The following is a 24,802-nucleotide window of genomic DNA, read 5'->3' on the forward strand; positions in this document are numbered from 1 at the left end:
TGGCATACTAGGCACTGTTCCTCCCATTTTTTGAAGGACTAAAAATAGTTGAGAACATGTAAAACATTAGATAAAGGTTAGGTATTTTATGGAACTTGCATAGGTGTGAGCCAAAATGACTCAATAGTGCCACCTGGGAAATTTCAAACAGGCTCTACGACCAGGGCGTGTCACCTACAGCTATGAAATTTGGTAGACATAAGTAACACGTCACGACGCACAAAAATGTAATTGACAACCATACCTAAAACACAACAGGAAGTCGGCCATTTTGAATTATGTGTTATATTTTGGACCAATTTTTGCACATTTTCAAAACCTATAAACTCAAACAGAGTAACCCCAACAGAGCTGAAATTTGGCCATGATGTACTCCAGGCACGGGTGATCAAAAGTTATCAAAAATTCCGACAATTCGCCATGACACAGGAAGTGCTGTCTAACTAGCCTGAACATGCTCCAATCTGCCTCAGACTCTACATGTGTGATCAGACGCTGGCCCTGATTACATACCAAGGCCTGTGTACATTCACAGTGATAGTGCCACCTAGTGGACAGGTTTGATATGTCACCATCAAAAAGGCTATAGGTTGAAATACACTCTCAGTCGCAGCGCCACCTGGTGGACATGCTTGGATTCACTGACCAGCAGGGATGCGAGGATGCAGCTTTAATTAGGCTTCAAAAAGAGGTACATTTGAGAGCATCAGTTGTTTGACCGACAAGGAAGGTTACTCACTGAAAAATCTGACTTGCTTGTATTTGCTGGTGGTGGACGCTACAGTTTTCGCAGCTCTTTGTTAGGTTTACCATGATTATGGCTTGTTCTTTGGTTAATTGTAGAAACAGACTCACAAGGAATTCTAATACACAGGGTTTTTTTTGCTTTTTCAGTAAGTAAACTTTTATTTTCTTTACAGGCTTCAAAGCACTTTATATACAGTGTTGGCATTATGTAGAATGTTAACAGTGCAACGTGCTAGTTAGCTAACATACTGATACTCCCAACTTAGTCCTGCCTCCCCGGTCCCGCCTCCAACCGGAAAAGGTGGCGTTGACCATACCACTATTCTTTAGGCTTCAATTTGGCACCGATAGTCTGTTCTGCTTGGGAAGGCTTTGTACTAAAGGATCTAAGTGCTGAGGAAAGATGCTTTACTGCTTCTTTTGAATGCTTCCTTCCTCCTTTAGGAAACATCACCCTTCACAAAAATAAAGGAGACAACGCTGTCCAACAATTCCTTGCAGCAGCAACACTCAAAGTGACACAATCCGTAGCAGACCCACATCAACGCCATCACCTGCAGCTTTATTACCGGTATGTAGCCCAATTCCAGTGGAATCTGATTCTCTTGGCACCACAACATCTTTTTCTAAGTCCTTATGAATTCTCCTTCACATCTTTCTGCAATTTTTCTATTTTATTTTTTCCCATTTTGGACAAGAAAAAGTATTTAAGGAAACACAGGATGCCATTTTTTGACTATTCAAGAACAGGAGAGGAGCAGGAAGGAGCCTGATTAATACTTAAATAGAGAATATAGTTCAGATGGGAGGATTTTAAATAGGATTATGGTTGCTCAAATGTTCTTGCATTTTACCTGGTAGCCCTAGATAATTGCTCTGTGTATTCTGTTGAATATGTGATGATTAACACATGGTTTGTATTTTATATTTTCATAAAAACCAGCCTCGGTTATTGGCAGCGATCACAGTTATCACCTGCCAAACCTCCTGCAACAAACACTTTTATTGTATTTGAGCTGTTTTATTGTACCTGACCACACGCCCACAGCGCTCATCACATTGGCTGGAATCAGAAAACACCTACTTACAGTCTTTAACAACCAGATGCTTTACAGGTGGAAAATACAAGTTTTTAACCAAAAAAAAAGTTTTACTTTTGCTAAAGTTGGTTGTGGCACTAAAAAGTTTTTGATACAATGTGATATACTATACAACAACATATTATCCAAGAAATATACAGATTGTGGTGTTTTTTTCACATCTTTGCTCAAAAATGAGCTTTTTTATGAATTAAAGTAGATAAATGTCATCAAACATAATTAGTGTGTTGAATTAAAAGCTGGAGTGCAGTTGCTCTAAAAGCTTCTTTTCTCTATTTCTACTGATACGAGTGTCATTCTGCTTTAACCAAGTCACATCTGTAGGGAAACGCTGTCATTGATCAGGTTCCTGCTGCTATATTCAGTCTTTTTTTTTTGCTTGTTTACCTCTGAATGGACAGCAGCTGTGGTGGTGAGCTACAGGAGGACAGTAAATATGACATTTCCGCAGCTTACCGCACCACTGAGCAATGCCTTATCAGAGTCGTATAAGCAGACAGACTCAGGGTTCACATTTTCTTTTACAGTTTCTTAGAATAACAGTCTCTCGCTGGGTAGACAACAAACCCGGCTGCTATTAGAGACCGTCCTGAATTTATAGCGTTTTATTACAGTTGGTGTGCTGGTACACTTTGCACTAAGTCCAGGAAAGTCTGTTTTTAGGTGTTAGCTTACACTCAGAGTTTGTCCAGTCCTGCGGTTTGTGGAAAGTGGCTGCTCAGCTGCATTTCAGCCAGCTTTGGACAGTTTGTGTGGCTGTGAGCCAGCTTCACCACAGACACTGTGGCTGGTGAGGACGAGGAGCTGGAGTCAGCAGGTTGTTGTGGTCGTCTGGTGGCAGGATTCTCACCCTGATAAGTCAAGGTGACTCATGGTGGGTGAGAAGTCCGCTCGAGTCCAACCTGAGCGAAGCAGTAGAGGAAAGCTAGCATCGGTGGGGCGATCGTAGACCAGCCTGAAAAGAACGAAAACAAACACATTCACCTGGATTATTCACTAGATTTGTTGTATTGTCAGCATTTTTCCATCCGTTCCTTTATAAATAAAGAATTCAATTCAAAAAGTGTCTGCTAGGTAAGTCCTGATGCCTTGTTCAGAGTACCGATTTGGTCATTTCTCTCTGTCGTGTTGTTTTGTGTTGCGTTTCTTTCTCATTTTCTATTTATAGCTGCTTCTTGGAGGGTCGTGCAGGCAGGTAAGGACAGCTGCCTGCACCTCCTCCCCGACTGGCCTCCCTCCAGATTATCTCCGTAACCTGCACCTGCACCCACAATGCCTTTCAATGGTCTATTCTCTTCTATTCATGTCAAAACCTAATTCACATCCATGCTTTCTGCTTTATGCACAGCTGTACTGTCCGTTTCCTGCCTGTGGAAGAGAAAGGTTAGATGGGTTACCGCTGGAAAAGCCATATTTTGCTAATTAGTATTTTTACTTGAAAGTGAAGTTTTGTTTAATACATATTTTTTTTTGTTTGCATTTGTCTTTAACCCTTGTGTTGTCCTGTGGGTCAAAATTGAAAATGTGGAAAAAATAATATTTTCACAGTGAAACTTCTGATGTCCACATTTTCAACATTTTTGGGAAATCTTTGAACATTTTTGGTGGAAAAAAGAAATGTTAAAAATGTTTCTTTTAGAACATTCACAAAAAATCTACCAAAATCCAGTGAATTTCACTGGATTTTGGTTGATTTTTTTCTGAATGTTCTTAAAGAAAATATTAGAAGTTTTACTGATATATATGGAATCACTTTAGATATTTTTAGGATTTTTTTGGAAGATTTTTACTCATTTTTTTGAAAATATTTACAAGAATTTTCTTGCCAAATGTGGGGGATTTTTTAAAATAAAACTTTTAAGGGAAATTTTTACGGAATTATTGGGGTTTTCTTTCTGAAGGTTTTGCAAATTTTCAAAAATTTGGAGAATTTTTTGGGTTAACTTTTGGATTTTTTTCAGACAAGGAAACAATATTTTTTGGTGCCCGTAAATGAGGACGACAGGAGGGTTAAGAAGTGCCAGCTTAATTATCAGTGCTTGTTTCATCACATTAGACACCATTTTAATGTAAAATACTGTGATATTATGCATTCCTGACGCATACATTTCTCATTTAAAGCCTTCTAGCCTGAGGCCTGTGTGCATCAGGAGCCCAGACATCCCAGTGTTTTGTTGTTGTAGGTATGTGCATTTCATTAACACCCTCAGTGTGAAAGAAACTCTCCAGCCAGCTGTGTAACCTTTGCTGCTGCTGCTGAATAAAACCAACAGAGTGAAGAGCCAAAGTAAAAGTTAGTGCAATACGCTAGCCAAATGTGAGCAACTTTTGGCCATGACTCAGAAAGTGTGTCCGATCTGCTCGTAGATTTTGGAAGATGACCGACTTGCTAAAATCTGGCAGGGAGAAAGAGAGTGAGGAAAGGAAATTTAAAAAGAGAATAACCTATTTTCCTCTATGGCTCCAATCAGCCAGTGTTGTAGGTAATTACAGCACAGTTTCTTTTGATTAGCAGAGAGCTTGGAGTTCAGCGGAGGGGAAGAAGTCACTCACAGGTAACTGGAAACTAAACATACAGTAGAGCTGAGCGGTGATTGGAAAGACTCAGTGAAGCAGAAACTAGTTTTTCCTTTTCGATCTCCCTGTGATGAATAGAAACGGCCAGTTACTTGCTGCTAGTGTTAATCAGTGAGTTCATCACTTCACTCCAGAGTAAAACATCTCAACTAGTGCTGAGCAGGTGAAGTTTTCTGCAGATATTCATGGTGCCCAGAGATTACATCCTATAGTCGGACTTCCTCTGGAGCAGCCATGAGGTTTACACAACAACTGTTGGATTGTCATGAAACTGGGTGTCATTGATCTCCTGAGGATGAATCTTGAGCTCTTCATGATCCTAATCTTACTTATCTTACTTTTGAGCTTTCGCTAACATCAAGTCAACATTTTTGATCTGTCTGGTACTTTGCTTTATGTCGAAATACCTGCAAAACAAATTACATTCCTCACTACTACAACGTTAACTACAGAAAAAATACTGTAATTTATAGATATAATATGTAGTACTGATACAGCGTCAAACAAAAGTAAAATTACTGTAATTTATAGATATTATGTAGAGCTAATACAATGTCTAATTAAAGTAAAAGTACTATAATTTACAGATATTCTGTAGATCTAATACAGTGTCCAACTACAGTAAAAGTATTGTAATTTACAGGTATTGTGTAGAACTAATATAATGCCCAGGTATACTCAAGGTACTGTAATTTTAAATATATTACATAGAATACAATTTCCAATTACAATAAGAATAATTTACAAATACTATGTAGTAGTAATACATTGTCCAACTAAAGTAGAGGTACTGTAATTTATAGATATTATGTAGAGCAAATACAATGTCCAACTACAGTAAAAATACTACAATTTACAGACACAATGTATAACTAATATGTAAAAGAACTGATTAACTTGAAGGGAAATAAACATTTCTGGGTGTGATCTTTAATCCACTAAGAGGACAGACCAATAATTAAATTAAGAGGGAAAAAACGAAAAATAAAATAAAAATAAAAACACTGAAAGAGTGCACAAAGTAAAGCTACAACAGCAGTAAAGCCTTAATGCAGACAAACATACATGTTTTACTTCTGACTGAATATGTAATTATAAACAGCCGCTGGAATTAGACAGAAATGTAAAGAGGTTTCCAGTGAAGCAGCTGTAAATGAATGATTTCGAGGCAGATTTGCAGGTAGAAACACACAAACGTGTTCCTCTGGTAACGGTGGATAATTAGCATCACCCATGTGAGCAACTGTTCTCACCTTCGCCTAAACCTGACACCTGTGAACACACCACGAACACGAGCAACTCAAGGAGACTCTTCCTGCTTCTACAACTAATGACACACTGTGTGATTAGGGCTTTATTTTTTATACGTTTCACCAGATGGGTCAGAGAGCAATTACGATACTGCCTGCACTACTAAAAATCAGACAGGCTGATTTGAAGGCATTGATTTCATGTTAATGAAACCACAACCTCCCCTCGGCAGTTCACTGTGCAGACACCAAAACAGCCTCAGGCGTTTTCCAGCGGATCCATTACATCTTAATTTACAGCACGAAAACACAAGCAATCAGTGAAAGCATCGGGATTATTAAATGATTTGTTAAATGATCTATCTCAAAACTGCCAGCCTTTATTTTTAGTAGTTTAATAATCTGAATGAATCACCACATGAAGCAAACTGAGACTCTCCAGCCTTGAATAATTCACCTCAGAAACTGTATTTCCAAACACCTTGTTGTTATTTTTAGGCTCCTCTTCATTTATTTACACCGAGGCCACAGCATTGTGTGTGTGTGAAAGAGGTCAGGAGAGCTAGAAGAGTGTTATGCATCGTTTACTGTGAGCCTGTTGTGCTTCCAGTAAATGCTTACTGTCACAATAAAGATCAACTCTTCACTGGAATAGGACCTTTATCAGGCTGCTTAGGTTGGAGTTTAACCATCAAGTTGTCCTGCGGGTCAAAACTGACCCATTTTAAAGTTTGAAAATGTGGGAGGAAAACCTATTTTCACAGTGAAACTTCTGATGTCCACATTTTCAACATTTTTGGGAAATCTTTGAATATTTTTTGGTGGGAAAAAAGTAATGTTAAAAATGTTTCTTAAGAAAATTCACACACAAAAATCTTTTTTTTGAATGTTCTTCAGAGAATATTAGAAGTTTTACTGACATATATGGAATCAATTTAGATATTTTTAGGATTTTTTGGAAGATTTTTACTCATTTTTTGAAAATATTTACAAGAATTTTCTTGCCAAATTTGGGGGATTTTTTAAAAATAAAACTTTTAAAGGAAACGTTTAAGGAATAATTGGAATTTTCTTCCTGAAGGTTTTGCCAAATTTGCAAATCACTTTAGATATTTTTAGGATTTTTTTGGAAGATTTTTACTCATTTTTTGAAAATTGAAAATTCTTGCCAAATTTGGGGGATTTTTTTTTTTTAAAACAAAACTTTTAAGGGAAACTTTGAAGGAATTATTGGAATTTTCTTCCTGAAGGTTTTGCAAATTTTCAGAAATTTGGGGAATTTTTTTGCTGAACTTTTGGATTTTTTTTTCAGACATGGAAACAATATTTTTTGGTGCCTGTAAATGACGACAACAGGAGGGTTAAGAGGTCTGCAGACTGGGGAACATGATCACAAGTCATAAAGAAAACGGTAAAAGAAAGATTTCACAAGTTCCTCAAAACATTCTTACAGTTTTGGAGTTGCTGCGTTTACCGTTATTTTGCTAAAACCTGATTTTTTTCAGATCATAACAGCGCACCAGGTGGAAATAAAGAGTGTGAGAGATGCTCGATGCTCCCGTCGCCTGTCTGAGTCTTAGTTTTCCTCTACAGAGAGCAGTGAACCTGAAAATCATCACAGAGCCGTCTTTGGTGTCATCTAGACTTCACATCGCCGCTGGACTCTCAGGTCACATTTTACATTTAACCCCGATCACAGCGAACTGTTCACACCAATAACAGATATATTAGGCAAAAATAAAACTCAATTTACGCATTTTTAGGTTAACAATGAGTCAAAAGACATCAAAGTGACAAACTCTCAGCTCTACATTATACTGTAGCATCTTCCAGCTCATGGTTTTGGTTTATAATGTTTAGTTTTCTGGCTTTCGTCACTCTCATTTCCAGCAGCAGGCAACAGTTCAGCTCTGATAAACACACTTTGCACCACGTTTTTAGTCCCAAACAGCAGCAGACTGACACAGTTAGTGACTAGCGGGCAAATAAAGTTCAGCATTTAGCAGCTAAAGGGTCAGATGTTGTCCACAGGAGTTGGTGGAGACAAACAGAATTAGAAGGAGAGGGAACTGTTTGCTAACATTTATCACTTTTACCAACTATATAGCATAATAATATGTCAATACTGGCTTTAAAGCTTCTTGCACTGCCCTGAAGTTGCTAATAAATATAAAAAATCCTCTAAACTGCAAGATGTTTTTTGGAATTATTGCATTTTTCCTCACTGTGGGCTCATTTTTAACTAAAATATTAACTTCTGCACCTTTATGGAAACAGCACAACCACGGTTTATGTGCAATGTGACACATTTATAATAGTAAGTAAGTAAGTAAAGTTTATTTCTTTAGCGCTTCTCACAGATAAAAATCACAAAGTGCTTTACAATTAAATACTAGAAAATAAAACAAACAATAAAATACATATACAAGACAAGAGGAAGAAATTGTCAACCAAATGCTTTCCTGAAATAATAGAGTAAATTATATATAAAAAGAAAAAAGGAAGTGTGAATTTCTTTGATTATTCATTTCACAAAAACTGAAAAAAATGAATGAATATGTACAATATTATATATATGATATTTCATTGTCCACAGCTGTTACTAATATTGAAAATAAACATACTATAAACTTGGATTTTTTAATTTGTTTCCATAAATGTCTATTCTATGTGAACACGACTTGCAGTTCAGCCAAAAACTCCTTGAATTTTTTAATGTGACTGTCAGTCGCATTTGAGTGCTTAATAATTACACAGTTGCACAAATAACCACAGATTTTTGTGTTTTTCCCAGAATCTGATTAGAACAAGAGGTTTATTTTTACAGAATTTTTAATGAGACAAATAGAACAAGCTGATTTTGATCAAATATCCTGATTTAAAGCTTAGATTTGATTCAGTTTTCCAACAAGACAGCACATTTTATCTTATCTTTATCTTATCTTAGATGACAGATGAGTGGTTCAAAGATTATCAGAAAATTGTAAACCTGACAATTATTTTTGTTTATACAGTTTCTGGCTCTGATAAATGGTGTAACTTTGGAGATTTTTTTTAAAGACAACCAACCTCTCAAACCCGCCAGAAGGTTTGGGGTTCAGAGGATTAATGCTGCTTTAAAATGAGCGACTATTATACTTATTGTTAGTAAACTATACAGATAATACAATGATGTATCAGTGGTGAACTCCCTGCTCTGACTCTGCCTCCAGCCCAGTGCAGCTCAGACTGCTTATCATAAGTAGACAGACTTCAGGAGGTCCTGCCATCTTGCTTCAGGAACCAAATGAGCCAAATAAAGGCACAGGGAGAAAACAGGAACTGGCACAAGCATGAGGCAGATGTCTGTCTATCTGGGAGAGTTTGCCAGTGCTGATGCTTAAAATCAGCTCCCCATCAACTGAAAACGCTGCTAAATATACACACCTACTATACTGCAGCATTTCCAGTCATTAATTACACTCCATTTATGGATTTATTCCCTCGTAGATGTGAGCTTTTCTCCCTTTAGCTGCTGCTTCAGACGTACTATCTGTAGCTGCAGGAGGGGGAATGTGTGAAGTCCTATAATGCAACTAAACTGTCAAATTAAAAGACCACAAGACTGATGATCCGCACTGGAAAATGTACAAATACCAGCAGAAACAATCCTGCAAAACAAAGGCGCACGTAATTCCCGTTGAGTGCTGTGGAAGGCAATTTACCTTGAATGAAGACACGCTTCCAGAAGATTCTGCCAACATGTATGCCCCCGAGGAACACGAGATTAGAGAGGATGAGCATGGCAGTGGAGAAGGCAGAGAGAAGGGCTATGCAGCGCCTTTTCATCACCGCCGAGAAATTCTGCTCCTGGGAAATCAGCAAATAAATAAATAAACTGCAGGAGAACCAACAAGAAATCTCCATTGTAGAGAACACAGAAGCACCTGGCGCTAATGAACAGTGTGACCATAAACTAGGAGGATTACACAGTATGCCGTCAGACTTTAGGACTATTTTGAGAACATGAACTGTCTCCTAAGGCTAGAGGCCGAAGAAGCAGCCTGAACTTCACTACTGTTGTTAGGAACAGACTTTTATACGCATTAAAGTTGAATGCTAACTGTACATAGCAATTAGATTTGACAGGATCCAACCAGTTCGTCCCCCGTTGGTGCTTAGTGCAGCTGCTCCAGGCATTATCTCTTATTAATTCAGTTCTGGCTACAGTAAGAGATTTAATCATTTCTACACAGTAAGGTTGGACCGATTATCAACCTGGCTGATTATCAGACCCGATACTTACAATTTTTACTAATTACTGGTATCATAATTGTCTTTAACAAATTTCTAATAACATAAATTAATATGAAAATGTGCTACTACGGCTCCAATGCAAGCAGAGTCCCTCCTAAAGCACTACTTGATGGTTACATGTCATGAGTAATAGCCTATTAACACTAAAGGATAAATTTTGAAAAGTTCTCTTTTAACCCTCCTGTTGTCTTCATTTATGGGCACCAAAAAATATTGTTTCCTTGTCTGAAAAAAATCCAAAAAATCAGCAAAAAAATTCCCAAAATTTCTGAAAATTGACAAAACTTCCAGGAAGAAACTTCCAATAATTCCTTAAAAGTTTCCCTTAAAAGTTTTATTTAAAAAAAAATCCCCCAAATTTGGCAAGAAAATTCTTGTAAATATTTTTTAAAAATGAGTAAAAATCTTCCAAAAAAATCCTAAAAATATTTCAAGTGATTCCACATATATCAGTAAAATTTGCAATATTTTCTTTTTTTCTTAAAGAAACATTTTTAAAATTTCTTTTATTTCCACCAAAAAATGTTCAAAGATTTCCCAAAAATGTTGAAAATGTGGACATCAGAAGTTTCACTGTGAAAATATTTTTTTTCCCACATTATTAAACTTTAAAACGGATCAATTTTGACCCGCAGGACGACACGAGGGTTAACTAAACATGTAAAACATACAGAAACAAATTCATTTCAGCAAAGTTTTGTGTTAGATTGTGAGGTCTTCAAAATTCTAATGACAAAAATGTTCATTTTTTATTGCAGATATTTATCACCTCAGAATATCAGTTATTGGTCTCCTTTATTGCTAATAATCTGTATCATTATTGGCCTAAAGAAAGCATATCAATTGACTCCTAGTCAACAGATCTGGACCCTCTGAACCCCAAACCATGCCAGCAGATTGAAGTAATACTATTTATCAGAGCTGGAAATAGAAAAAAATTATATATTTTTTCAACTTCCCAAGAAAATTAATCAAATCTAAGCTTTAAATTGAGATATTCCACCATAATCACTATATTCTAGATGTCTTGTTTAAAAATTCAACACCAGATTCTGTAAAAAACAAAAAAAAATTGACATTCTCAGTCCAACTAAGAAGCTACCTCATCATAGCGAAACAAGTGTGGAAACAAATTAAAGAAGTTGAGAGCAAAACTAAACATACTTGATCAATAAAATAAATGATTCACAAATGGTTTACAGAGGAGCAAGTTGTCAGCAAGTTATTAAATATCTTTCTAGGGATAATGTGCAGAATAAATAAATAACCAAACAAATTCAAATTGTGTCATTTTTATGATTTATGGCTTTATAATTTTGTTGAACTGCACAAAAGACATTGTTGAATTGTTTCTGCCTCTAGCCATGGTTGTGCTGTTCCCATAAAGTTTCAGGACTTTATACTGCAGTGAAAAAGGAGCCCACGGTGAATAAAAATGTGCAAAAAAACAGCCAGAAACTGCTTTGGGATTCAGAGGGAATTGGAATCTCCTCAAGCCAAATGTTGTTCCACTGTCAGAGGCAAACGCCCACCTGGATTTGAAACTTACCACTGTGGAGTGAATGAAAGATGAGGCAAAGAGAGACTTCAGTCCGTTTTCCACCAGAACTCCAGCCCAGTTCATCAGAGCCCAGTACTGTAAGTAGTCGTGTCCACCGTGCCAGAGGCAGACAAATCCAAACGCCAGACTGGTGGATAACATTTTATAAAGAGCACCATGTCGGGAACCTCCCAGCGGCACGTAGATGTACCTGAAACACGAGTAGAAAACAGGAAAAAAGTAATCCAGTGCCAGTAGGATAAACACAACGTGACAGCATTACAACCTGAAGAACAACAGCAAGAAAAGGATAATTATTTTTCCTCTTTGCAGGACAGGAAATACAGTGAATAGTGTGGATGTAAAACAAAAGGTGGTTAAAAAGTGGTACCACGATGCACTGGGTTGGGGGGAGTTGGTTCCCCAAGCGAAGGAGTTCAAGTACCTCAGGATCTTGTTCATGAGTGATGGGAAAATGGAGCGAGAGATGGACAAGCGGATTGGTGTGCTGAAGGCGGTAATTTGAGTGTAACATCGAACCGTCGTGGTGAAGGGAGAGCTGAGCACAATTTGAAGCTCTCAGTTTACCAGTTCATCTACATTCCAACTCTCACCTATGGTCATGAGCTCTGGGTAGTGACCCAAAGAACAAGATCGCGGATACAAGCAGCTGAAATGAGCTTCCTCCGTAGGGTGATAGGGAGAGAAGCTCAGACATCCGGAGGGAGCTCGGAGTAGAGGCACTGCTCCTTCACGTCGAAACGAGCCAGTTGAGGTGGTTTGAAGAGACTTCCTTTGGAGGTTTTCCAAACACGTCCACCAGGGAGGAGACCCTAGGGTAGACCCAGAACCTGCTGGAGGGATTATGTATCTCATCTGGCCTGGGAACGCCTCGGGATCCCCCAGGAAGAGCTGGAAAGTGTTGCTGGGAGGAGGAACGTCTGGAATGACCTGCTTCATCTGCTGCCTCTGCAACCCAACCCTGGATAAGAGTAAGAAGATGGATGGATGGATGGATGGATGGATGGATGGATGGATGGACTGATGGACTGATGGATGGACAATGCACTGGTGAACTGCAAAGAGCACCTGTTTCAGAAATGATCGTGTCATGTTCATTGATTTCTATTTATCAGATAAACGTGGCTCTGCTGTCCACTGCAGGAATAGAGGCTCTCCAGGGAGAAAGTTGTTGGAACTAACGGGGATAATGATTCCAAAGAGTGTTTTTATCATTCACATCAACAAACCCTGGACACGTGTTGAACCCATTTCTATGTCAAATTGATTTCACTGCCAACACCTCAACTGGCTCAACCTTTATTAGCATGTTGGTGAATAAACGCAGGAAACACAGTTAAATGAAAAACAATATTTATCATGAGGGAAGATATCCATCCAGATTCAGATTTCATTGTACGCAGGATAAAAATAGCTGCAGTATCCTCATGTGATTGCCCAATTGAAGAGAATAATATCCCACCAATCACTAACAAATGTGGCACGTGTCGTGAAGAGAAATGGCTTCAGAAATTGTGAGAAGCTCGTCTGTCCCAGAGGTACCGACAGCGTCTGAACATGCTACATCACTCCAGCACACTTAACAAACATCCTATTGTGTGTAGTGTTGCTGAGCTGAGAACTAATTATCTCAGCCACCCTGTGGCTAATCAATGTTCCTGAAAGATGAGCCAGCGTTTCGTGAGCCTTAAATAGAGTGGCCAGCTCGGCCATATTGGAGGATGAAAGTAGGTGCAAGAACAGATGGAGAGGTAAGCAGAGTGTTGGAGCCAAACTGAATACCTGAATATACCCAGCAGCATCTCTGCACCTATTTAATTTATTTAAATGTAGATGGATTCTGAGCAGATGTTAATCAAAATATGAAAATTCTGAGCTATACATTAATACCTGAATAATCAATGTGTTACATAATACCTGATTACTTCAAGCAGATGGTGCAAACGACATGCTGACAAGCTTTAGAAGGAGTTAGACAGTCTGGAAGATACTACAGTTGATTCTTGTGCTCACATGGAGATGTGCTTTACTTTAAATGCAATCAGAGCCAAAGTTAAACGCTGACCTCCAACCAAACCCAACTTCTGCCCCCACTTAAATATTTGCAACTAATATTTCCCAGGATGTGGGATCAAACACTTCTTCTCATGTGTAGCTGCAATAACTCAATCAATCACCCGGTAAGAGCTCTTTTGTTGGCCGATAACTGGATGTGAGTGAAACAGAGAACCTGAGACTCAGCGGTGTGCAGGCAGGGGAAGCGTAATGGAATGGCAAAGAATGAGCCACTTAGCTGCCCAGGGAGACGGGGTGTCAGTGAGTCATGCAGAGCACATCATTTAACACCTACGCACTCATCTAATGCTCTTCTGACGATTTCAACAGAATTTCAGAACTGCATTAAAACCTCTTTAAAAGCACTTTTGCAAGAAGGAACGCCGGGGCATTGTGTCACGGGTATCATTTTGCATCTGCAGTCGGATAATTGCAAGTGATGCCATTAAGCAGGAGAAAACAATTTCCAGTGGACACGGATTAAAATGGAAACTTGTATTTGCAATTTAAATGCTGGGATCTTTAGCAAATTAATTGGAGCCAGTTTAACAGGCATTTTTTTCAGAACATCTGAAGAGCAGATGAATGTGTACAGCATCACAGTGGAAGGTGTCACACAACAGAAAAAACCTGTCAACACAAACACTAATTAGCAAATAATAACCAAGACAGGGAACATTTTCACACAATATCACAGCGTGTTCTCTGACAACCGTGCAACTGTTGTGTTGCCTTAAAGTAGCAACCGGCATCTAGCGAGCAGACCATAAACTCCCAATAGGCTGCATTCAGCCGAGTGTGCATCATTAAAAGCAAACGAACTAATAATGTGCGTTGTCCAAAGTACAAGTGAGCAAACACATAATGCTACCATTACATATGCACATATTAAACAAGGCGGCATTTCTCCAGGGTGCAGGAGCAAAAGAAGAACTATTCACCAACAACATGCAACCTCATAATCATGAGAAAGCCGACATGCAAATGCAGCATCCTTGTCCATTATGATGAAACATGCAGACGGTCAGTGAGAGAATGGAACCTTTATAGGACTGTTAAACTGACAAGTTCACCATCGGAAATGAGCTCTTTAGTGTGCAATAAACAGCAGATAGAGCACGCTGCTATTCCAAATGTAGATTGACAGACTGATAGATCGACACACTGTTTAAAAAAAAATCTATTTACAGATTTTTTGCTGGTTTTTTGAAATACAGAAAAATATTAAACATAATTTTAAAAAAGGAAAAACGAAAACAAGAAAAGCACTCAGAGAGCGCAGTACTCCTCCAAGGCTGCTCATTCCCCCATATGGCATTGTCAGAAATGCAGCATTTGTTTATTAGTCATTGATGATCAGAAATCACAGCAACATAGAATGTAGCCATTTAATATAGATGTACCCACAAACAAAATGACCTTGTGCTGAGCACAGGTGTGTATTATGCGTGTGTATGTTATGTACGGATACCGAATTGCGTGACCTAAATATGTAGCAGGCGGAGGGAATTGATGGGACTCAGAAACACCCCCACAATTTAATCAAGACAATAACCATAAGGGGATAAATTTAAAAGATTGCAGTCAACATTAAAAAAATAACTTTGTGCAAAAAAATTCAGTGTAAAATGCATCTTAAAAGAGCATTTCCTATTTCAGTGATAGAAGTATTGCACAAATATTGACCAAACAGTCAAAAATTAATACTATTTAAGGAGGTTATCCCTCACATTATCCCCAGATTCTTCCTTTTCCTTGTATCATTTCCAACAGTTAAGTCCCAATAAGTCCACAGCGGTGGATTTGTAGTAGGATCACAATCATGTGATCATCAGCAGGCAGCTGGCATAGTGTTCACTTGTTGTCATGGTTACAGTGACGCCGTGCTGCTATCTTACAATGATACAGAAATCTTTAATAAATCCATGGATCCAGACTATAAGCCGCATCACTGCCAAAATCTAATCACTTGGTCCTTGTGTCATTTCTGACCTTCCCTGAAAATTTCCTCCAAATCCGTAGTCTGTTTTTGAGGAATGTTGCACAGAGACAGACAGATTCACAGACAAACATACGTAGATCGTCGCATTACTCCACCACGTTCTTGGCGGAGTGATAAACTGTCAATTTACACATCTAATGTAAAATGACATCAAAAACGTTTCATTTTGAAAAACCATAAAATTTCCCTTTTCGGATTTATTTTCACATAAAAAGACATTTGTAAAATGTATCATAATTTCATGAGTATTTCCTTTTATTTAATGTATGAAACTGTTAAATTCAAGTAAGATATTAAATATATTTCCCAAATTAGATAGATACAGTGACAATTAATTATTAATTGCACAGAGATATCTTCTATTACATTTTTGAAAACAAAAATGTTGCATAAATGTGTTTCCATCAGTTTATAATAGCAATTTGCATTGTGGGGGTTTAGCCAGCAACGGGTCACCATGACATAGTCTGTAGTGGTTAATGGACTCCAGCCGGTGTTAGTGCACAGAAATAGAATGCATCCTTAATTGGGCAGCATACCTATAGCCACTTAGCACACAGGGTAAGGTAAACATATAGTCAAACTTGAGATATTTGTCTCCAGAGTGTTTTTTACACCTGGTCTGACAGTATTTCAAAAGTAAAGTCATCACATTTAAAGGCAAAAATACCTTCACAACATTAAATACTAGCAGATCCTTGCAATTTGTAACCAAATTACCAGTTCTACAAGAATAATTAGATTTTTTATGAAAAGTATATGATTAAACCCAACCAATATTGGCATTTTTCTGCAGTATTACACCTGATTATTTGTATTATAGTAATATTTAACCACATGAATTTGCAATGTCTTTGTTTTTACATGTAATTACCCTGTATAAAACAATAAAAAGAATGCCCAAAATTTTAGATAGATAGATAGTTTAATAAGAGAACTATTATTTGATTTAGATGGCAATACACATTTTTAGTAAGCATTACCATCTGAATCAGTCTGTCCACTGCTCAATAAGTGCCTCTTACCTGATGAGCCATCGATACAGTCCCTCATCAAAGTGCCTGCGAGTGAAAAAAATGAATATTTGAGTTACTAATTAACATAAGAATATAGCACTGAGTAAGAAACACCTGAGCACTGGGCTTCATATGAACTGACCATGTTTGCATGATGCGTTTGTGTTTGCGTGCTTCCTCTCTGTCATTAAGAAGATTAGATTTGGCACCGTCTATAAACCGGAGCTGCTCTGTCAATGATGTCAGTGGACAGCTTTATGCATTCCATCAATGTCGTCAACATCGGCCAGCTCAGCACACGCAGCCCAGATTGGAGTGCATCGGCGTCAGCACATTGGTCGGTGTAACGGACGGCCCGTGCATTTTTTACTGCGAAACCAAACACGCAGCCCTCGCTTTCAACTTTATGAGCTCTAATTTAAGGGAGCATTTCTCATTGTTAATTACCTCTGGGAACAGGAGTGATTGTGCTATGAGAGGGAGATATAAGCTGCTGGGAAACTCGGCACTCCCTGGAAATTTACAGCATAAACTTGAGGGAAACCAAATCCTGGTCACTGCTCTTTTGCCACACTGTATATTAATAGTTTTGCATTTAATTGCATGTTTGCTGCATTTAAATGCTGCCGATACACTCAGCTGCACCGCAATAAAGCCTCCCTTCATAAAGGTTAGAGGTATTATTTCAACTTTATGATGATGGTTATTATTGCTATTACTTTAAAGGATGTGGATTATGATGGTTTGGAATTGTACTGCTTTAAATGTGGAGGTATTCTTATTATTTAGGCCCCGATCACTGTAATGTAATGCAATTCAACAGCACCACATACCTTAAAAAAAAACATTTGATTCAGTTAAAGAGCAAACAACTGCACAACATAATATTTACCATGAGATATCAAATGTCTGCTATATCATATTGTGCAGTATATCAGCAACACATGAAGTCTTTTTCTTATATGCTCAATGGTGAATACAAATATTATCCCTCCAATAAACCTTAATGTCCTGAATTTTTTTTCCAGAAACCCCTATTTTGATATTTCAAATCATGCTGAATAAGAGGCTTCATTCCCGTGTGTGTTCACTAACTTGAGCAATTGTGACCCCTTCAGAGCAAACCAGGCATAATCGTTTCAGACACATCTTCTCTGCCTCGTAACAAACGTGCTTACAAGCTTAATGAGTGTAGAAACGATCATCACACTCAGTTTAATCATTTCTACTTTCTGTGGTGTGTCAGAAATATCTCAAACTCATCACCACACCACAGAAACAAAGCATGTTTCCTCTTTTATCCCATACCACCTGGAAATGCTCTAAAATTAACAATTAGCTATAGTTAACCTGTAATCAATTTGATCTTAATATGTAAAAAGACTTTGTGTTTCATGATTTACTTTGTTGTCTCAAGTTTGTATTTAGATGTAAAAAAAAAAGGAGCCTTGCAAATGCAGAGTGTGTCACGAGGAACAAACCTTCGTAGTGTGAGACAGAAACAATGATATAATGCTTCTGTGTGGAGGTGACCCATTGTTGTGATTGCCTCAAGATGAGACAATTTGCCGTTCCTGGTCTGAATCTGATTGCTGAAGCACAGCGAGTACTTAAAGCATGTGGCATTAAATGTTCATGCTTTCCTCGGGGATACCAGAGATGCTATCTGTTCCAGTCAGTGTTGTGTTAAAGCATTCTGCAACATAACATCAGTGTTAAACTGTGCTAAACCGATCAGCCACAGCATAAAAACCACGGACAGGTGAAGAGAACAGCGTTAATCATCTTGTTACGATGCAAAGTTCTACTGGGAAACCTTTGCTGGCATTTGTGTTGCTATTTTGACACCTAAACGTTGTTGCAAACCAAGCATGCCCTCCGACAGCGACAGTCTCCCCCAGCGGAATAATACGAACTGCCACATCCCAAAAACTGCTGAGTAAAGGCTCCAAGAGCATGACAGAGACCCCAAGGCATTGACCCAGCCGTCAAACTCCCCAGATCTCAAACTGATCCAGCATCGAGAGCAAGACCAACCCACAGAAGCCCCTTTCCCTATATTGGCGACCTACGCCATATGAGGCCATTTTTTTAACGTCGTGGCTGATGGGTGCATGTCAGCGATGTTAACTGGAGCTGATTCCAGTGAATGATCTTACCTCCACATCCCTGTGAAACTGTACATGATGCTGACACAGCGAGGGAGCTGTGGGGGAACCAGATTATCCAAAGTGGCGAGCATGGAGGGGAGGCCAAACAGCACCAGATACTTCACATAGAAGAACTGGACGAGGGCCAAAGCCAGGCCTCCTGTGATCAAACGAATAGTTCTTCTTTTAATGATTAAGAAAACTTCTATATATTCCAAACACAAACTTTGAGTCAGTTTAGCGTGTCTGGCCAAAACTTCGGAGAGCAGCAGAGGAGGGATCAATAGATGTCATTAAAACTTGTTGGATCTTGACAAACATGATTCACTGCTGCCATTAAAGATGCAGGATTAATGATTATGAATCAGTTTGTCTGTAATCAATCAACAGTTTCCTTCCTGCTTATGACATCTACAGGGCAGGAAAGACAAAAAAGACGTAAGAAAATGACTGAATGATTTAGCTTCATAATCCCAGAGAGGCTTTGAATTTAAAAATACCAGCATGAGGCATCTATGGACCACTGTGACCATGAATTAAATAGTTCTACATGTTCCTTACATAAAGGAGCTGTCAGGAATCAGAGGGTCGGGTTAAGCTGCAATTAACTGACATTTAAATTGGGGGAAAAACTTGAAAGCAATACAATTACTGCATCAAATGCAAACAAAAACACGACACTGATCAGAGCAAGTCGACTCTGAATTCAAAACAATGACTCTATCAGCTACCGGCATATCTGATGGAGTTTTAAAACCCACTAAATCCAGTGGGGGAAACATGTCTTCTAAGTTGAGCATCTCAAAAACATGTTCAGAGTGTGTCTCAGGTGGCAGGGAAACATGAAAGTTGAACCTCAGCGTTTTATAGCCAAAAATACATTCAGCATAAAGACTCACCCAAGGCCCAAGGAGGAAGTATCTCTATGTAGGTCTCATTAGACTGGATGCAGTGCATGTACATAACGTGGATCATGTATTCTGCGATGCACCACCACACTATGATCCGAACAGATCTGAGCAAAAAGTAGCTGAGAGCAGATTCCTCCCTGTCGCTCTCCTCAGCAGGCCTCCGCATCTGCAAGTGGAGCATGTTGTTAAGGACTGCTAGCTCAGTCTTTGCTGCCAACAGAACTAATGCCAGCGTTGTACTAAAAGAACCTACATGTGCGGGGGGGATAGGCGCAAATGTACTCCATAGATGAATGAAAATAAGCATGCAAAGATATTATAAACATGATTAAAAATGCCATCAGACCAAACAAATAGCAGCTACAAATCTTAAAAAAAAATCCAAGTTACTGCCCCCTTGTGCAGTAAACACCCTACTGCTGATGTGCTGTTTACCTTTTTGACCTGTACTCACGGGCAGCAATCAGCCTCAGCCTCATCCAGACAAAAACAGAAGAGGCAATTGTAAATTGCAGTTTACTTGAGGAGTAGCCTATGATGGCTCTTACCTGCTCCGTGTAGTCTTTGTATGTGATAACGGGTCCATTGTAGAAGAAAGGGTGGTAGAAGGTGTATGAAAACAACCAAGAGAGCTGCACAACATCACCACCGCCATGGCTTAAAGGGCTCCAGCAGTGCTCCAGGCTGAAGCTGATGAAGCGCAGACCGCAGACAGCAACACTGAAGAGCAGCAGATAGTACTCCTCCTCAGACTTATACCAGCGTCTCTGTGCAATGCAGCAGGAAGGCTGATTATTTCTAACATTTTACAAGGAAATGTGGTGTTAACAGTGACACCAAATTTATAAATGCTTTTAAAAATGAAACTGAGAACATGACAGATTAGCAGATTACAGAATATTGACACAAATTCTGCAGAAAATCTGATCAAAATCCAGGACATAAAGAGGCTAATTTAGGTCTATTTCTCTTTAAATTTCTAACCCCTGTGACTGGAGCATTGCTGTAACTATGCTGGATGCATCCGATACTGTGCAGTTCAAGGCCTCTGAAGACAGATTGTTAACAGTGAATATCCTGAATACAGTTAAATACAAAAAAAATAATGTCATTCAGTCCTTAAATTTATAATAAAAGCTGAATTTAGGTAAGTTTTTGTTCATAACTTATTTTGTTCATCATTGTTCTCTAATGCAAAGTTTTTTCATCAAATAATCCTTAGAAAATACTAAAAATAAGCTGCTTGATGCACATGCTTTCAATAATTTCCCTCAACTTTCATTTAGTGGAATGGACATAGAATAAAGGAGCTGAGTGGGCAAATGGTTGCACATCTCCTTGGTATCTTGCGCCCTCTTGTGTTCTTTGCAAATATCGCATTTAGCGTTAAACAAACCATTAACAGACATTCTAAAAATCTGCTTTTGTACTATAACATCAAATATATGGTGAAATTATGCAGTTTTCTAGTACAGACATGGTTCTGAGTAGAGTAGTTTGTTTAATAAAAAAAAAAAAAAAAAAGTCCATTCTGTCTTATTCAGCTTGTTAGGAAGCAGCCAATCAGATGAGGCCACTAATTGTCTCCGGTGTGGCAGTTTTCTGACCCGAATGAGGAGTGAAACAAGAACTGTTCTTTCACAAGCTTTTGGTTTCTGTGGAAAATGTATGGATTTTCTTGTTGATAATGGAAGAGCAGATCAAGGTAAGTCCAGTCTGATTACAATTTAAAGTGATGTTTTAATTAGTAAAACAGATTTAGGGCGACAGAGACACAGATGTTGAACAAATAAGGATTGTGGCTCTATTCTGGAGTATTTGTGGTCTGTGAAATCAGTGTGAAAATGCAACAGAAGGTACATTAATTTATAGATTTACTGTGAAAATCAGGGTTTTTCCAACACAGAGGAATTTTGGTGCTCCTCAAAGAAGTTTTAGCCAGCACCAACCACTTTTTTTTTCATTCATCTGAGCATATTGAACTTTTTTGTTGATCAAATGGTCAAAAACAACAGGAAAACTCACAGATTTCTCATTGTCAATCTAACCACATTCACCTAAATGCCAATAAGTGTAAAGTAAAAATTGTTTTTGTGATTAAACTGAGATCTGTGTACGTTCTTATCAATCATAATGCAACTGATAATAAGCTATCTCAGACAAGATTTTAAAGCCAACATACCAGACCCATATCCCCTCTAAATCTTCTAAACTCAAAAACAAGGATAATCCAGGGGATACAACCCACCTGGATGTCTTGAAGTGGCTGGATGTGCAGCGTGGAGAGCAGCAGCAGGCTAAATGCCCATGACAGAGCAGGCTTTCGCAGCTGAGCCACAGAAAAGGACAGACTCAGATGTACCAGCAGCAGGCTCACCCCTTTAATCCCCAGCACACTGCAGGCTGCTAAGACGCCATATATCGTGAGCGCCGGCAACCGCAGCTGTTGGAGAAACGTTAAAAAAAAAAAAAAAAAAAAAAAAGTTTAGGCTCGAAGCGTCTCCCACCTGTAGCTGTATTCCATTTAACAGCACTGTAGCAGCTGCGTCCTACCTTCGGGTAAAAGGTGCTGGTCAACCTTGACACCACGCCATGACCGATCAGAGTCCACAGTAAAGACTTCTTGGCCCACTCAGTCCAGAAACTCCACTCAAAGTCTAACGGGTCCTGAAAAAAAAAAAAGTCACCATTTCTGCATCAACAATATGTATTTAACTCTTCTAAAAATCTGCAAACAAACTTGTAGTTTCTGTGGCACAAAGTAGCTTAAACTGGGACTACTTTTGGTAACATGATACTGGATCAGACTGGGCTTTAAATCAGCATTTTCAGCTTTGAACTTACCCTTTTAAAACCCTTAAGAAGGCCCTTTTCCAACTGGAACTCTCTCACTAATGATGCCTCGTGATCTGAGGTGAAAAAAAAAAAAAACAAATAACAGCTTAATTTTTCTCCATCTACTCCTCTCATTTTATCCAACTAATGCACTGATATCTGTCTGTCTACCTTACCTTTGGAGAACCTGTGCAGCTGGTAAAAAGAGTACAGATGAGAGCCGAAGGACAGCACCCAATAGACGAGGATCTCTGTCCGTGGCAGGGGTGCCAACTGGGCCTTTGGTTTGGATGTCATCAGGTAAATTCACTGTGCTATAGTGCACCTAAACCAGATATAAACACACCTAATCAATTAAAGCTGTAACTGGCACTAATCTTAAGCTCTTCCACATTTATATGAAACTAGAATTAGAGCTAATTCATGCAAATCCTCAAGTATATTAAAGAAAATACAATTTATGACAGCTTTTTATCGTTTGCAGTCATATTTGGTAACTTTTTGAACACCCTTAACAATAACATTAATAGCTGTAGCTCTGATACTCATTTTATTTTAATGCAATGCTTACTTTCACCTGTTCTAAACTTCATATATAACTCCATGCATATCTTTCAGTAATTAAAATTGCATAGAAATTACCATCTATAAATAAATCAACAACGTATGAAGACTGGACAGAATATTTTCTAGTCAGATTTAAGTATTTAAGGACTCAATGTTTACTTTTTTAAACAAGATTCTAAAGTTAGGCTTAAGGATATGCAAAATAAATAAATAAAAATCATAATGCAATTATTTTTGACAGATATTGCAACGTGATTTAGTAGGAATGCTATTTTTTTCATTTCTTCCCAACTGAAAAGAAAATACGAGGGTTTTTTTTCTACAAAACAACAATGTCGCCCCCCTTATAACAGGAGAATATGATATGTGTCTGGGGCCTCTCTGTAGCGCCACAATGCTTCACTTATAATGATTTTCTCCGACTCATTTTTCCTTTATCAAAAAATTGCACCTCCTGCAATTTGAATATTCAATAACTCATTCTACCTTCATATAAACTTGGAATACATTAAGGTATGAAGGCCCCGTTTACAATATAGCTGAGTAAGAAAATAAAAGATGGGGCCACACAAAGAAGAAACACATGAAATAATGTACTTTGCCATATTGGAATTTTAATAATATTTCCACTATTCAGCCCTTATTGTGGAACTGTTTAAGAATATATTTATCATTCAGTGGAGGGATCTTTTTGAGATGGTTAGAATAGGTTTTGAGGATTTTAGAGATGCATTATGCTGCGTTTCTGAAGCAATTATTTTTTGGAAAAGACAAATATGAGCTATGTGATGCGAACTATGTCCGGTCAGGCTGTACTGTTTGTCGCAAAGAGTTAGAAATGTACTTAAGAAATTAAAATGACTGAAATAAATATTTCAATCGGTCTTTTATCTTACTTTAAAACAAAGCAGACACGTCCTGAGGCTTAACGTGTATTATTTCCATCGCACTGACTGACTTAATAAAGCAGATGTCCGACCGTTGCCAACCACTGCCGTTGCTAGGTAACACTTCCCAGAGGTTGCTAGCTATGACGTTTGTCGCTCCGCCCCCCCAGCAAACGGGCAAAATAAAGCAGCTAGCTAATGCTATCATTTACATTTACCGAACGGGTTAACGCTATTTGCTGTCATTTTGGTGTTATAACGAGACCTCTAACAGCGAATGGGCGCGTTTGTACACGTTTTCGTGCTAATTTTGGCCATTTGTTTCATTCCCATTTTGCTAGGCTACAAGGGAACCTCCGGAAGCTATCCTCTCCGAATGACAGTTAGCTAAGCTAGCTAGCCATTTGAGCAGGTTGTAGTTTTACCGAACAGAACCGGGCTGCTGTCCATTGCGTTGCTGTAACCTGCGGACTGCACCGTGACAGCTCTTGGACTGTAGATCCCGGTATCCAGCATTCAAAGCAGTCTAGGATTCAAAGGTACCGAATTCTTCTTCGTCTTTTTCCGTGGTTTACTGTGGCAACATCTATTTAGAGCTCGACCGCCCTCAACCGTGCGGGAGTAGCTTCACCAGAGGAGGACAAAACTGTCTATATTTCTTCTGCCACTGGTTTTCCCATGTTTATTTCATATACAGTAACAAAAACAAGACAATAATAGTATCAAAAAATAATAAGGAATATATTCATTTAATTTGACAACCTGATATACTAAATGAGAATCTCCTCAAAATGTAATGGCTGGCGACAATGGTTGATTATATGAGACGCCAATTAGCAAAAGTGACA

General features: G+C 38.5%; 1 protein-coding gene across 2 annotated transcripts; it reads right to left on the bottom strand.

Annotated features, from left to right (window-relative positions):
* Positions 1–876: 876 nt before the first annotated feature.
* On the bottom strand, positions 877–24,515 carry hhat (hedgehog acyltransferase). 2 transcript variants are annotated; one of them, XM_023287526.3, is made up of 12 exons: positions 24,380–24,515; positions 22,677–22,825; positions 22,510–22,574; positions 22,219–22,332; positions 21,914–22,108; positions 20,214–20,432; positions 19,654–19,831; positions 18,764–18,914; positions 16,614–16,649; positions 11,520–11,721; positions 9,379–9,523; positions 877–2,802 (listed from the first exon to the last, which is right to left on the bottom strand). In XM_023287526.3, exons 2-12 carry the CDS (start codon positions 22,795–22,797, stop codon positions 2,717–2,719), a joined length of 1,512 nt encoding a protein of 503 aa, XP_023143294.1. In that variant the 5' UTR covers positions 22,798–22,825; positions 24,380–24,515; the 3' UTR covers positions 877–2,716. The 2 variants fall into 2 exon arrangements, with proteins under 2 accessions (XP_023143294.1, XP_054874822.1); XM_055018847.1 differs by lacking the exons at positions 877–2,802; positions 9,379–9,523; positions 11,520–11,721 and adding an exon at positions 11,729–12,492.
* Positions 24,516–24,802: the final 287 nt, after the last annotated feature.

Source organism: Amphiprion ocellaris, chromosome 16 (assembly GCF_022539595.1).
Source record: "Amphiprion ocellaris isolate individual 3 ecotype Okinawa chromosome 16, ASM2253959v1, whole genome shotgun sequence".
NCBI classification, from domain to species: domain Eukaryota; kingdom Metazoa; phylum Chordata; class Actinopteri; family Pomacentridae; genus Amphiprion; species Amphiprion ocellaris.

What these genes read in the sequence shown, in the direction of transcription:
- hhat (XM_023287526.3), bottom strand. Translation starts at nt 22,797, where the DNA reads ATGACATCCAAACCAAAGGCCCAGTTGGCACCCCTGCCACGGACAGAG. An exon ending in GCTGCACAGGTTCTCCAAAG is followed by an intron (nt 22,575 to 22,676) that starts GTAAGGTAGACA and finishes TTTTCACCTCAG; the next exon opens with ATCACGAGGCATCATTAGTG. An exon ending in ACAAAGACTACACGGAGCAG is followed by an intron (nt 19,832 to 20,213) that starts GTAAGAGCCATC and finishes CTCCACTTGCAG; the next exon opens with ATGCGGAGGCCTGCTGAGGA.